At 34.0% G+C, this 14,065-nt stretch overlaps 2 protein-coding genes across 3 annotated transcripts; both read right to left on the reverse strand.

The window, feature by feature from the left end:
• Nucleotides 1-2,257: 2,257 nt before the first annotated feature.
• LOC132050659 (rho-N domain-containing protein 1, chloroplastic) lies at nucleotides 2,258-5,320 on the reverse strand. The gene is made up of 2 exons (XM_059442022.1): nucleotides 5,129-5,320; nucleotides 2,258-3,597 (listed from the first exon to the last, which is right to left on the reverse strand). The coding sequence occupies exons 1-2, from the start codon at nucleotides 5,187-5,189 to the stop codon at nucleotides 2,513-2,515; spliced, it is 1,146 nt and encodes a 381-aa protein (XP_059298005.1). The 5' UTR covers nucleotides 5,190-5,320; the 3' UTR covers nucleotides 2,258-2,512.
• A 2,413-nt stretch (nucleotides 5,321-7,733) lies between these two features.
• On the reverse strand, nucleotides 7,734-13,526 carry LOC132050666 (mitochondrial ATP-independent inner membrane protease subunit 2). 2 transcript variants are annotated; one of them, XM_059442035.1, is made up of 5 exons: nucleotides 13,429-13,526; nucleotides 11,318-11,490; nucleotides 9,137-9,320; nucleotides 8,239-8,348; nucleotides 7,734-8,148 (listed from the first exon to the last, which is right to left on the reverse strand). In XM_059442035.1, the coding sequence occupies exons 1-5, from the start codon at nucleotides 13,498-13,500 to the stop codon at nucleotides 8,067-8,069; spliced, it is 621 nt and encodes a 206-aa protein (XP_059298018.1). In that variant the 5' UTR covers nucleotides 13,501-13,526; the 3' UTR covers nucleotides 7,734-8,066. The 2 variants fall into 2 exon arrangements, with proteins under 2 accessions (XP_059298018.1, XP_059298028.1); XM_059442045.1 differs by having other exon boundaries at nucleotides 8,239-8,345; nucleotides 13,429-13,508.
• Between the last annotated feature and the right edge of the window lie 539 nt (nucleotides 13,527-14,065).

Below are 14,065 nucleotides of genomic sequence, written 5' to 3' on the forward strand. Positions count from 1 at the left end.
TTTTATATACTTTCCTAGTTTAAGGTTTTCTAGTTTAATCCTAATTAGGATTTTAGTATTTAATTATTTTCATAAAATTAGATTCTAATCCCATTCTATTTGGGATAAGTTTCCCTATATATAGGGGTGATTTTGTTATTTTCATTAGACAAATATTATTATTATTATTATTGAGAGTTTCTCTAATTTACACCTTTGTGTGTGGCTACTTTGGATTTACCTTGCAACCTTATAAGAACGATTCTTTTAAGAGGTAAGATTAATTGGTACTTGATATCTTTGGTTCTTATTCGTAAATTAAATAAGGTAATTAGTCTTATACTAATTATTATCTCTAATTTCTTCGAAATAGGGGTCTAGATCACCTTTTAATATAAGTTCTTGAATTGACTCTATTAATATCTTAATTAGTCTTAATCCGCTAATTTTGAATACTAAGACCAATTAGGATTCTTATCACTTAATCTTGAAATTTGGGGATTTTATTCTTAAATTTAAACTTATCTTTACATTTTTATCTTTAATCTTGAGTATTTTTCCAGTTAGATCTTGTTTTTATTCAAGAACTCCGATTCTTATCACTCATACTACTCGGATCACAGCGGAAGCTAATAATGCTTTCAGCTAAAAGTTAGTGGCAACGTAATTAGGGGATATTAAACTAATATATCATCGAAGCCCCCGAGGTGGCTTCCCTGTCTCAACTCAATGCATCATAAAGTAAAACAGAACGTAAACTAACTTCTCTCTGTTTATTCACAATGTACATTATCATTTGAAATCTTCATTTATAAACTGCTAAATGAATACTAAAAATTCATACATTCTGTGAAAGTTAAGCCAGGTCAAGCAAAATGAGACCAGGGAGAGTACTACATTCTCTAGTAAAAAGATCACTAAGTTCCTTCTTTGAAGCAATAGTAAATTGGGAAAAGCACAGAAAGATCAATACAGGATGATTTTAAGTGTTTAGAGTTGGTAGTTGTACCATGTCTTCAGTTTAACTTCATTATCCGATTGATTTTTCACATGAAAAGTTTCTACACATTCTCAGACTATTAAACTTTAATTGTTTTTTATGGTTTCAATAATTGTTTTTTATTATAACCAACATTTAATTGTTTATTCTATTGAATTTTGTTGATTATTTTATGAGAAAATTATTACATTTCGTAACCACATAATCCACTGAAATTGACTTAACCTTTTTAATGTGTTACTGACGAATGGTTTGTTCGGCAAAAAGCCAAAGACCGTTTTGGAAGAGTGGAAAGGAATACTTTCTATTATCCTCCATTGTTGTTCAATAAAGCAGAGCATTTTTTTCCTAGACAATGCAAGGAACATTTATTTCTTCAATGAAGAAAAGAGGGAATTGCTTTCTTGTTTTCAGCTGCTTATTTTGAAAAAAAACAAAAGTTAATTGACCATCTTGATCATTTTCTTGCTTAAACGAACATCAACAAAGGAACTTCCAGCAGTTAACTTTACAGCATCTTATTGTTTTTCCGGCAACAAAATCATACCCGTCGGTGATGTAATATGTACTTACAATGATGGTAGAAAACCATTTCTAAATGTCAGTGGATGAAGATCTCTCACTTAAAGTTGATAGGGAACATTGGAGTTAAAAAAGGCCTCCTAGAAATTTCTAAGATCATCGTTCAACTTCATACAATTATGACTCCATTCTGATTCCTCAGTTTGAAACAGAGCACGAATACCATTAAAATGTTGATAATAGTCACCGAGGTGACGCATGATTGAGGGAAAAACGGTTGGAAAGATGAACAAGATGAAAAAGGAAAGGGTAGGACATGAGAATGAATACCGCTCCATAAGTCATGAGGCAGTTCACTCCCTTGCTAATCCAGCAAGAAATTAAAGATAGCACTAGTAACCTTAACAACACATTTTACGGAGTTGAATCTTCTTATAGCAGATTTCAACACAGATGATGGATAGTTGAGCGTAAAACTTGAGAGAAGTAATAAAACCAAGCAAAGCACATATTTGTTTGCGCTGAATTTCCAGAACAAGAGATGGGGAGGAAACAACACCTCATTATATTGTAGTCATAGCAACTATCTTGATCTCCAAAATGCAAAATTTATATCAAACAAATGCTCACTCATAAGAGTAGATGGTACTTGAGTACCTGCACGCGCGAGGATGCCCCATCTGATACAAGCAACAGACTTTGCTGAAGTCAAAAGAGTCTAAAATAGACTAATTAACAGTAATCAGGGATTCGGAATTACCAATAAGTATGATGAATATAAAAAATAATGTGATACACAAAAAAGGATTTTAAGAAGTTAGTCAAATATGTATACCAGGGCAAGAGATCGCTACATAGATGAAGACATGAAGGAAACAAAATTGTCCAATCCGACTACAGAAACCACCATCAAGAGAAAGAGTCCTATGTAAGTTGAACATTATGCAGAAAGCAAAGGAAGAATGTGCAACAAAATTCTACACCATATCGTCATTTTACTTGTGAATCATATCAGACTTGATCGGCACTTAGCAACTCAATGAGCTCTAGCTTTTTCAATTTTGAGTATCCCCTCAAACCACGGGACTTTGCAATTGCTCGCAGTTCTGTTAGCTTCATTTCAGCTAATTCATCATGTCCAACGTGATTTTGTTCTTCATCATCACTAGCATCAACACTTTCATACATTTTGGCAGTATCATCATCAGCCATCTCATCGAACACATCCTTATCTGAGAAAATCGGCTCAGTGTCAGAATCAACCTTACTTTTGGGAATTCGGCCAAGTTCAGGGTCCAGATGTATGTCCTTTCCCGTCTTATCTGTGGCAGTAGAGGCAACAGGGTTATCAGCACCTCCCTCATGATAAGTAGGCTGAAATTTGATACGTGGAACTGGAGATCTACGTTGGAAGTTCGACTTCGGCCGGTTAACAACTGGGGTCCCACTTTCTTGTGCCACATGGTTCACATTGCTATTTAGTTCAGTAAGATTGCCAGCTCTCTCTTCAGAGGATACATTGCTCTTATCTGGCTGGTCAAGAACAAAGTTGCTGCTTCTACTGCTGCTCGTTTTCTTCCCTTTCTGAACTGAGTGTTTTCTTAATAGCTTGAGAAGGGAGTCAACAGTTTCACTCTCTTTACCCTTTGCTTGCGACTCTTCAGACTTCTTCTCCTCTTTGATCGCAGCTCTTTCCCGAAGCTGAGCCTGGACCTTTCTAAATAGTTCAACAATCTCCTTCTCCCTTGGACCTGGAGAGGCTGTAGCTTGGAATTTGGAAGTATTTGATGTAGTAAGCAGTGGCCCATTTCTTGAAGATAGCATTTCAGATTCTTCTATATTATCATAGCCATCTCTGTCTTCATTTTGCCTGTTCCTCCCCCTGGAGAACCCATTCTTGTTTTGCCTCGGAAAATCTGGATTTCTTTTATGATTGCTGAAGCTACTAGCATTACATATATAAGATGTGCTCTTGTAAGGAGATTTGAAGTTTAAAATCTTGACCTTGGAGAAGTGCTGATATTCAGCATGAGAGGTGACTGCCCTCCCTGACAGTCCTGAGCAGGGAAAACATCTGCCTTCTGCGGAACCAAACCCTGAGATAGAACAATAATAGCATATAGCTTATAAGTGTTTAGATTCAATTTTACAGATACAATAAAGATTTAACTTATGCATAAGAGAATGTTCCTAAATAACCATTTCTTTGTCAGTGGAATGATCAATATGTAGGTCACATTCACATTGCAGTAGAAGCTTAAAACTATCTTATCCTCCATATGGAAGCCGTGTAGGGAATAAGATGCATAATCTCAACAAATACTTTATTTACATCTTTTCCAAAGTAAGCATTTCCATTTACCGATTAAAGAGCGTTCTTTGGGACAACTGTACAATGTTATATCAGATTCCTTCCTATGCCTTACATTCTATGTATAATATGTTAGTTAAAAAGTCATTAATTGCTTCCATAAGAAGCATTTGCATTTTAAATATGATATTTACTGTTGTCACTACAAGAATTAGTAGTATGAAAAATAACGAAAACGACAATTGCAATGAAAATAACCCCGAATTAATCATGTCAAATGCTACCAATGATGCACATAAATCATACACTAAAACGAGAGGGGCAAAGTGTTCTAGGAAGAGCATAAAGACAGCAAAAAATGGGGTATTCAAAATTTGTGCCACTGTTAGCACCTTGCGGAAAGAAAAAGAGGCTGGAAGAGCTCTTGGCATGGCCAGGGAACCTATGAGAGTTCTCTTCATTTTATGTTTAGACGTGAGTCATGACCAAGCTGATGTGTGAACTTCAAGTAAAATTGGAAGATCTGAAAACTAAAAAGGATCTGAAGAAAATATAAGTTCCACTAAATAAGAGCTCGTCGAGTTTGAAAGGAAAAACTTTACTTCAACAAGAGCCAGTAAGTTGCAATACATGCCAATAATTCTGCGTATTACACCTCAAACGCTCCCACCATCCAGAAAATTCTTCACATTTACACTATTTCACCAACAGTGTAAATAAAAACTCTGCTTAAACTATTCAAAAAAAAAAAAAAAAAAAAGCTCAACCACTTTAACCGAATCAAATGCAGCCAATAATAAACCATATTGACATTGGATCCCGCAAGGACTTCTCATCTATTTATTTATTTATTAATACAACAACAACAACAACATACTCAGTGTAATCCCACTATTTGTTTTATTAATAACATCAATAATAAACATCATTAAATTCTTCCTTTTAAACTACAAATGGATATAGAGGATTCAAATAGCCGAACTCTCCTCACTAGTTTACAGTAGTAATTAAATTTGGCCTAATTAGATAACGTTCTGACATAGCCAAGAAATTATTAAGAAGCACACTAATTAAAGTGACCACTTTTAAGACAAGCATTTCATCAAACACCTTATAAGCACACAAATGGGACATCAGAAACCTGGAAAAAAGAAACGGAAAAACAATGAAAACATTCTTGCATTTGCTCAATAAAAAGAAAAGAGTACATTACTCGTATCTGTCTTTGAGACATTTTAACATACAGTTAGTGTGCATGTTTGTTGGAACATCAGAAAAGAGAAAAAAACAAACCCACCAAAAAACAATATATTTACCTGGAAGGTTCTTGGGAGTAAAATCAATGGCACTTGACATTTTTGGAATTTGAGAAAACATAGGAAATAGTTTCCAGTCTCAATCAAATTTTCGCATTTTCAATGTTCAACTCTATTCTAGCTTCTTGTTGCCTTTTATATATCCTGCACACTGATAAGGGGATGTTTTGATATATTGAACCTTTTTGTGGGGTCAGAAAGGGAAAGTATGAAAGCTTCAAAATCTAGTCAATTGGGCCAAGTTTTGGTTTTGAAATGTGTCACTTTACCCCCGCATAGTTTTGGTTTCTTACAGTTTTAGGTCTCTTAATCTTCGTTTTATTCTTCTTTAAGAGCCTGTTGGGAAAGCCACCTGGTAATTGGAATTGGTGTAATTACTACCCTAGTAATTACATATCTAGTAATTATACAGTATTGTAATTACAATGACCTATTTGTTTGTCATAATGTAATTACGGTCGTAATTACAAGCATCTTGTTTGGTTGCACAAGTGTAATTACGATTAGTTTAATTTAAAACTAAAATTTAATTATAAAAAATTTAAAATTAATATTTAAAAAATATGTGTCTTTATAAATGATATTAAATTAGTTATTTAATAATACATTGTTTCTTGAAAATATGTTAATTAATAATCATATATTTGTAACTAATATTGTAAAAAATAATTGATATATAATTTCAAATTAATAATATTTTAATTTGAATTGATTATAAAAATTAAAAGCATACCTTTTTTGTGAGAACATCATGGGATTGGATGTTTGACAAAAAAAATATACTTATAAATATAATGCCATAACACTATTCAAATGTTTGATAATAATTCTATCAACTGTAAGTGAAAAATAAACAACATGCAATGTGAAATAACAAGTCAATAGTATTAAAGCAAATATTTTTAAAATCGAAAATCTAACTTAAATTCAAAATCCGAAAGAATATTTTCAACATATGACTCTTATGTCAAATTCTAACATTACATAAGTAAGCTTCAACGTAACATAAGTAAATACTCCTATAATTCAAAGGAAAGGAAAAATATAAGTTGATAACCTCATTCACAATAAAATTCTATTTTAATAAAGTCACGTTTTATATGCCAAGTTTGCTAATGACTCATTCTTTCTAATATTAAGAGATGTAGTTTCAAAAATTAGAATATTAACACGGTTATGCTAAATGAATAAAATAAAAAATTTAAAAACATACGAGCAATTACGTGAATGGACGCGAAGTAAAGGTTAGGAATGAGAAGAAAGGAAATGAAATATAAATTCTATAAAAAGAAAAATATATTTTAAAAAATACAAATGATTAAAAAGTAAAAATAAAAAAAGAAATTAAATAATAGAAATAAAAAATAAATTAGAAAAGAAAACAAATTAAAATAAAATAAAAAATAAATTAAATAATAGAAATAAAAAAAATTAAAAAAGAAAACAAATTAAAATTAAATTAAAAAATAAACTAAAAAGTAATTAGAATTACGTGGTGTAATTACACCCAGTCTCACCCCCCCCCCCCCGAGAATGGAGGTGTAATTACACCCTCTCAATTACACTCACCTACCTACTCCAGCTGTAACTACTGACAAACAATGTCATCAAACCGCTATGAATTACACCCAATTCCAATTACCTGAGTGGCTTTCCAAACAGGCCCTAAAGGTGTAATCAATTGTATAAGTAGAAAGCAGAGTCGTCGAGTGTGGATTTCATGTGTATACACTAAATGTTGATAAAATATAATCTATAGATTGGAAATAAACAAAAATATCACATATCACATATCATTCGTAAAAAACGAGCGATAGCAGAGTTGGATAGTTAGTCTAGTAAGTAGTAACCACAAATTTAACAGAACTCACTATCTTTTACTGAAACTTATACATACGCGTGGAGAAATTTTCCAAGAAGTACGTGAATATGGTTGATCCCAAAGTGCTGTCGGTGTTCTTATAATGCATCTCCATTTTTTTTTTTTCCTGTTGATACTACAAACTGAAAATTTTCTGATATAAGTTAAATAAAAAACTAATAGTATTTTCTTTTGCTAAAGTTAAAAAACTATCTCAACTCTGTTGTATTATGATGTCTGTTATAAAAGTTAAATTACAACCTTTCCACCTCCATAACTCCTTAAATCAGCTATTATTATCCTTAAGTTACTTAAATTTAACTAGCTACTATATTACTTAAATTTAAGTTTCACATGTAATATAATTTGTGACTTGATCAGTTAGAGATAATTGAAAAATATTTGTATAAGTTGATATGAAAGACCAAGGAGCTAAAATTTGCTTTCATAGAATTATACCACAGAGTTGGTCAGATGATTTAAGAAAAAACAAAGAACTTTTCCAGCAGAAGGATTGGCAAAGATACAAAAACAATCCTGGCAAAAAGAAGGAAAGGTCTTCTTAAAAGACGGTTGCCACTCTCATAATCTCCAAGGCAGATTCACAATTTAAACTCTATATGAGTTCAAGTTTTAAGCTTCTTAACAGTGACCCTATTATACTTTAAAGCCACTCTTACTTGCTGTTTTAGTGATTTTTTAGGCAAATGGAAAGAAATCACCCCACATTTTTTGTCAAGCTACTGCAATAAATAGTCCTCTTTATCAATTGGCTACAGCCTGGATGAAAGTGAACCATATTGAAAATCTTTACAGGTTGTCCCAAACTTGCAAACTACATTTTCAGCCTTGAAGTGTGTCCTAAATAGAACTGAAGTCCTCAAAGGTTTACAGTTCACTCAGTGCCTCCTTAAGAGGAATGATCGACACTTAAGACACTTAGGAAAATGTACGAAATAACTAATACAACTTTTATTTTTTCCAATAAATTTTGCTCTGATAAATAACAAAAAACAAGAAGAGAGGGTACAACCAAATCAGTAATCCTATGAAATCCTTTCACATCCAAAGCACAACCTATGCTTTGTGACTTCTTGCCATCTCATCAACATCCAGTTCAACTTCAAGGACTGGTGAATCCTTCTGCACGCTGAAGTGGCTGATAAAGCAAGATCAAGATTAATCACAAGCAATATAAAAGCTTCATTTGATGCAAAAGAGAAAACAGATATGAAATGACACGACAAACCTGTTGTTAACAGGACCATGGTCCACTGCCGTCCTCAGGCAATATATAGCTCTGCCAACTATGTCTGTTAAGGAAACAGGGCCAAAGGTTCTGCTATCCTTGGCTTCCTGCTATTGTAAAGACAAGAAAATAATCTAGAATCAGTTAATATTGATATAAAATTGATATCTGCCCAATTGCTACCCTTCCCCTAAGGCCAACAATGACTATAATATGGAATACAGTACTATATATTCAAAAAGTAAAAGTCCTATATTAATCCACAGCAACTGAAAGTTTAGCTCAAGTACTAGGAATTCCATAGGAATTTACTTCATTCAATGAATTTACCTCTTCGCCATAATTCTCAGAGTTCAACTCAATTTTTTTTCAAGCAAAGAGGTCTATTCATTGAAAAAACTGAAATTTTAGCTCAAATATACACATTGCGTTAGAGGTTAGCTCAGATTTACTACTCACTTAACGCAAGTGCCTGACTCTTATCTGCAGAGAAGGGTAACTTAAACTGTAACACGTGAGATGACTGGTAAATTAAGATTTCAGATATGATAGAACTCTAAAGTATATCACATATCTAGACTTTATAATACATACAACTTTTGCTGCAAATAATTTTATCAAAATTGTGCAGGAATGAGTAGTCAAGACTCCAATTAGATGTGCAGAAAATATAACAAAAACATGATGCTCAAAATAGATACCTGAACCAAAGACAAGAATATCACAACATATTATGGGATTGTTGGACTAAAATATCATATTGCAATAAGCACCATATTCTAAAATCGTAAAGTAAGGTGCATTAGACAAATGTGACATAGCACAAAAGAGGAGAGGATACAGTCACATGATATCTTATTCCGGAGGAGAAAAGCAATCTATCGCGAGGATCATTTACCTTTGGTTTCACATTTTCATTGTCAGCCAGCACCCAACATTGATCTTTTTCAAGGACAAAAGGCTCATCCTTTTCATCAGTGGACACCATCTCATAGCCTTCAATGGCAGCCAATCTACGGACAAGGTAATCATCGGACTTTATAGGGTCCTTCAGAACCACAACATCCCCAACAAATATTTTCCTATGAGAATTAGAAACATGATGTCAGCAATAGCAAAGCGGAACATATGCAAAGACATACCACATAATTGCTTCCATCAGAAGGGAAACAGCTAAACTTCTAAAACAAAGAGAGGAAATAAAAAGAAGATAAACAATAAGATAGCAGTGTAATTACCTCCCAACGGTAATATATGGTGGTAAGATTTCCTTGCTCATCACATTGTACAGGAAAAAATAAAGGAAAACAGTCTCAGCCTACATCACTCCTAAAGCATATATATGCATTGAATACCCAATTTTGGACAATAATTAGGCCAACACGTGTAAAAACCTACCCTGATGAAGACATAAGTAGCAACAGCAATAATGTTGTGCTTGATTAGGCTATACACCAGAACAATGTAACACTTCCTTCAGTAAGTGTGTGGCGAGTAGGAATGTGTAGCTGGTAAATCAAAATGTAATAAAGCTCTAGCAATGATAAAAGCCGCTTGCTTCAATTGGCACTTGGCTCTTGATTCAGGATGCATGTATGACCCAGAAAACACAAGAAAAGGGGTTTTAGTTAACTATGCATCACGTACGGCACGTGACTTACTACTGGTGGGGGACAATGACCATCTCTTTCTACACCGCAAAGTGGCTAGACATCTGTTGCATTATTTCTGCAGATATTTGAGTAGATGCATAGATGCCCTAAAGAAGTGTTTTCTTGCTGGGAAGGAAGCAAGCTAACAAAGGAGATGAAGATTATTTGGAATACTATTCCAGCTCGCATTACATGGAGATCGATTAAAGGAACCAGAGATGTCCAAAGGAAGGTCAATGGCTGTTCGATCTTTGAAGTTCAAGTGCCTCAGTTTATTAGGCCTCTGGTTTAACTTGCTTTTTTACAGGATGAGGATAGCATTTTTAGAACTCATCAACCTCTTAACTGTAACAACTCTATTAAGAATGGAGTACCTTTTTGTAACACCAGCACTGACTAAGTGCAGGGCTTTTGTTTCAACCAAATAAATATGTTCGCTAGCTGATTAAGAAAATAAGATATAGTCAGTTAATTAGTAGCCAATCTCTTAAGATTCTAACTAGCATCAGACACATCTACGAGATTTTAAGTTCTAACATAGTGATACTGAAATTGTATCCTGGACAAGCTTGATGTCCTTTCACAGTTATTGGTTAAGGGGGCAGGTGTTTATCAATGATCCACCATGCCGAAACTAATAAGCTTTGACATTACCATGAAACCATGTCACCAAGATAGATTGAGAGGAACACCCTAACTTTACTAGGCCGGGACTGACTGGACACCCAAAGCTATCACAATAGAGTTTCACAAATGATCTGAAGCAAGGGATACTGACCAACTTCAAGTTCAGATGGTGCAGTCATAACTGCACTGATAGAAGATGGACCAAGGACAGAACACATACAACCAAAAGGATTAGATCAATTTGAGATGAATGACCATACAAAACGGAGTTCAAGGAACTCACTCCGTTGCACCCAAGGTGTGACCTAGAGATCCATGAAGATGGAATCAACTATGAAATATCAAGGTTCAAACCACAAAAGCTATAAAATAGTAGGTGATATATTATCTAAACATTGGTGGCCAAAGTTACTTGATACCTGGTGGACGTAGCAGGTATAAGGTGGATTAGTTAAGTGAGACTACCACTATAAAAAAAAATAAGGAAATATAACTCACTCACTATTAGCACAACAAAGTACAAACCTATATATATGTACAGTTTTCACTTGTATAATTATGAGCAAGAAACCCAAAGTTATTCAATTAAAAATTCCGCAAAATCATAAAAAGAAAGTAGCAACAAAAGGAACAGCATCGCTAATGGTAAAAAGGTTCTCCCTTGCTTGTTAATGATCCAACAAGTGAACATATTAGTAATAGAAGCAAAGCAATCAACACAAAAATGTATACCAGCATTAAGACAGAGATAACAATGCATAAGATAATTGACTGCGCAGTTGCATCAAAAGAGAAATTACGTTGGATCAACCCAAGGTATCTTCCGAACAAGAAGTGTGCCGCCCTGAGCTCCTAGTGTTGGTGCCATTTCCTCTCCCTTGTTAAAATGTAAGAATGTCAACTTCCCCTGAAAGAAATTCTTCCATATTGTATCACCTAATTCTCTATCTGTAATTTGCCCTCCTTTGTAGTTCTGCAAAGCATTAATATTCAGTTAATCTTTTACCCTCTTTCCCTGCAGGGGGGATGTACCCAAGAAGTAAAGGTAAAAAAACAATATAGAAAATCAAAATGTAGAAGGCAAAAAAAAAAAAAAGGCAGCCCGGTGCACAAAGCATCCCGCGTTAGCAGGGTCTGGGGAATAGTTCAGAATATAGAAGCTGGCTTGATTTAAGGGCAGAAAAGGAGATGATAGTTCAACATGTGGAAGCTTGCTTGATCTAATACAGCTTCTGTCTTCAATTTAACATTGTTAACTTAGTGATGGTTATTGGAATGATTTGACTTGCATGTTCTAGCTTTATGAGTAGCACTATGAAAAGGTCAGGCCCTTTTTTGTTTCACTTTAGTCTTGAGAAGTCCAGTTAGTATCACTTAAATTTCTCTACGAGTAGTAATCTCTCCTATACATAATTTTTTCTAAACTATGTTGATTGCCCATCAGTACAATTACCCTCCTATTCAACGTACACAACCTACTGATTATAGGATTCTAACAGTGAAGACCTGCATTATTTAGTTTTCTCTTGTGTGCTGGAAGCCTGGAACTCAAGTTTCTAAAGTTTGAATCTCTGCCAAGACATATCAAGGGTTTTTTTTTTTTATGAAGATAAAGTTAAGAAGGTAATTACTGATCTCTAATTATTTAAGGGATATTTTTTAAGATAGAAAATTGCACCTTAAGATAGATCATAGTCACACTCTCACACCATATGAGATTCTTAAACTTATATGCTTCGTTGCTGTGCCACCAGTCTTGCAATATTAGCTCATACTCTCAGTAACTCGGTTCAAACGTTATCAGATAGCAACTCTTCTTTAGCTGAACCATCTCAACATAAAGCATGATAGCAAAGAGAACATTTAGCTGTTCGAGATTCATGAGAAGTGTCAAGAGGAATCTAAGGACCAAGTCTCAGATGGAAAAATTAGAAGTTGTCCGGTGCCTGTTGCTGGAACTATGTACTCAGCATAATTTTCATAAGAAGATCCAAAAGAGCAATAAGCCTTAGTAGGTTGAACTAATATAGTAGCAGACCTGTAATCATTTTTCAAAAAAAAAAAAACCATAGTAAGGGATTATCAAGAGTCATGAAGGACTAGGAATATCACGGTTCCATTTGGATGCTGTCTTGAGAGGAATATTATGAAGGAGACTTCACTGGCCACATCACTTTCAAGGTTGGTGATGGAAGTAGAATCAGTTTTTTGGGACCTAGTGCAGCAGTTTTGAGAAGGGGATTTTAGGGGGGAATACAAAAGCCAGCTTGGCTATAGCTTTTGTGCCGTTCCCTCCTCTAAATACAGGACACATTTTTGCACGAGATTCAAAAGAAATTACTAAAGTTGCAAGCTTTAGGTTCCCATCAAATTCTTACTAGAACTCTGAACTAAAATTGATGCATACTGCTTTTTGCATTTTATGAAGGTTCCGCGGCTGACATTAAATTTTTCGTGAAGCCTGTTGGTTCTGAGACAAATCCTACCAAAAAAAAAAAAAAAAAAAAACACAAACTCTGAATATACAAATGTCAGGTTTCAATTTTTTTTTTTTTTTTATAAAGCCAAAACACTTTCAGATTTGGCACAGATAAGTATATCCATGAAACAAGATCTTGAAGAAAGGTTTCCTTCCTTTCCTGATGGAAGCTCAATAAGAAATAAACTTGGAGCTCATAATTTCTAATGGCATAACAGTGAACAAAGATTTAGAAAGAAAGAGCCTTCATACTAAAAGCCCTCAAAGTTAGTAACTTTCTCCTCAAAGACCTAATCTTTTAGACAAAAACCCCTTTACCCCAAACCCCACATATTTGCTGTATGTATGAATCCCCTGCACTGTTTCAATACTATGATTTATGAACACTACAATCATAATATATCTAAATAATAAAGAAAAAAGAGAGGTGACCTTCCAGCCAACAGAGGCGGAGTATTGAAGTTTGTCGACTGCGTATCGGATCCATGTTGCTGCCGAAACCATCGCTCAAACTCAAATGGCCTGCTTCTTACTTCTTGCCGTCGTCGTTCAGTCACCGGTATACAGTTTTTAGCATCCCCCCCTCTCTCCTCTTTCTTAAACCCTCATATCCCTTTTCTTATTTGTTGCTTTTCTTTTCCTTTTTTTTTTTTTTTTTTTTTTTTAATTTGCGGGTCTGATTTTAATTTGATATGAAATTTAAAAAAAATTAAAAAAAAAAAAAGCTTTAAGACCGACATATCCATTATAATTCTATCAGATAAGATTTGGGGAAGGTAGAGCATACGCACCCCTTAATCCTGGAGGCTATTTCCGATAGATCATCGGCTCAAGGAAAGATGAAGGACAACAATAATAGGCAGTAACAGCAATAATATAGTTTTAAGAAAAGCTTTTAAATCTTGATCTTAAAATAAAGATACGTTGAATGTAACAAAATGTTCTACAACCTTATGATTTTAAATATGTCAGGTAAAAAAATTAAAATTGAAGAGTTATAAAAAAAAAAAAAAAAAAACTTTCTTTTTAAATTTTAAACAAACTAAAAAAGAAGGTAAGCAAATTTAAA

Source organism: Lycium ferocissimum, chromosome 1 (genome assembly GCF_029784015.1).
Source record: "Lycium ferocissimum isolate CSIRO_LF1 chromosome 1, AGI_CSIRO_Lferr_CH_V1, whole genome shotgun sequence".
In the NCBI taxonomy this organism is placed as follows: domain Eukaryota; kingdom Viridiplantae; phylum Streptophyta; class Magnoliopsida; order Solanales; family Solanaceae; genus Lycium; species Lycium ferocissimum.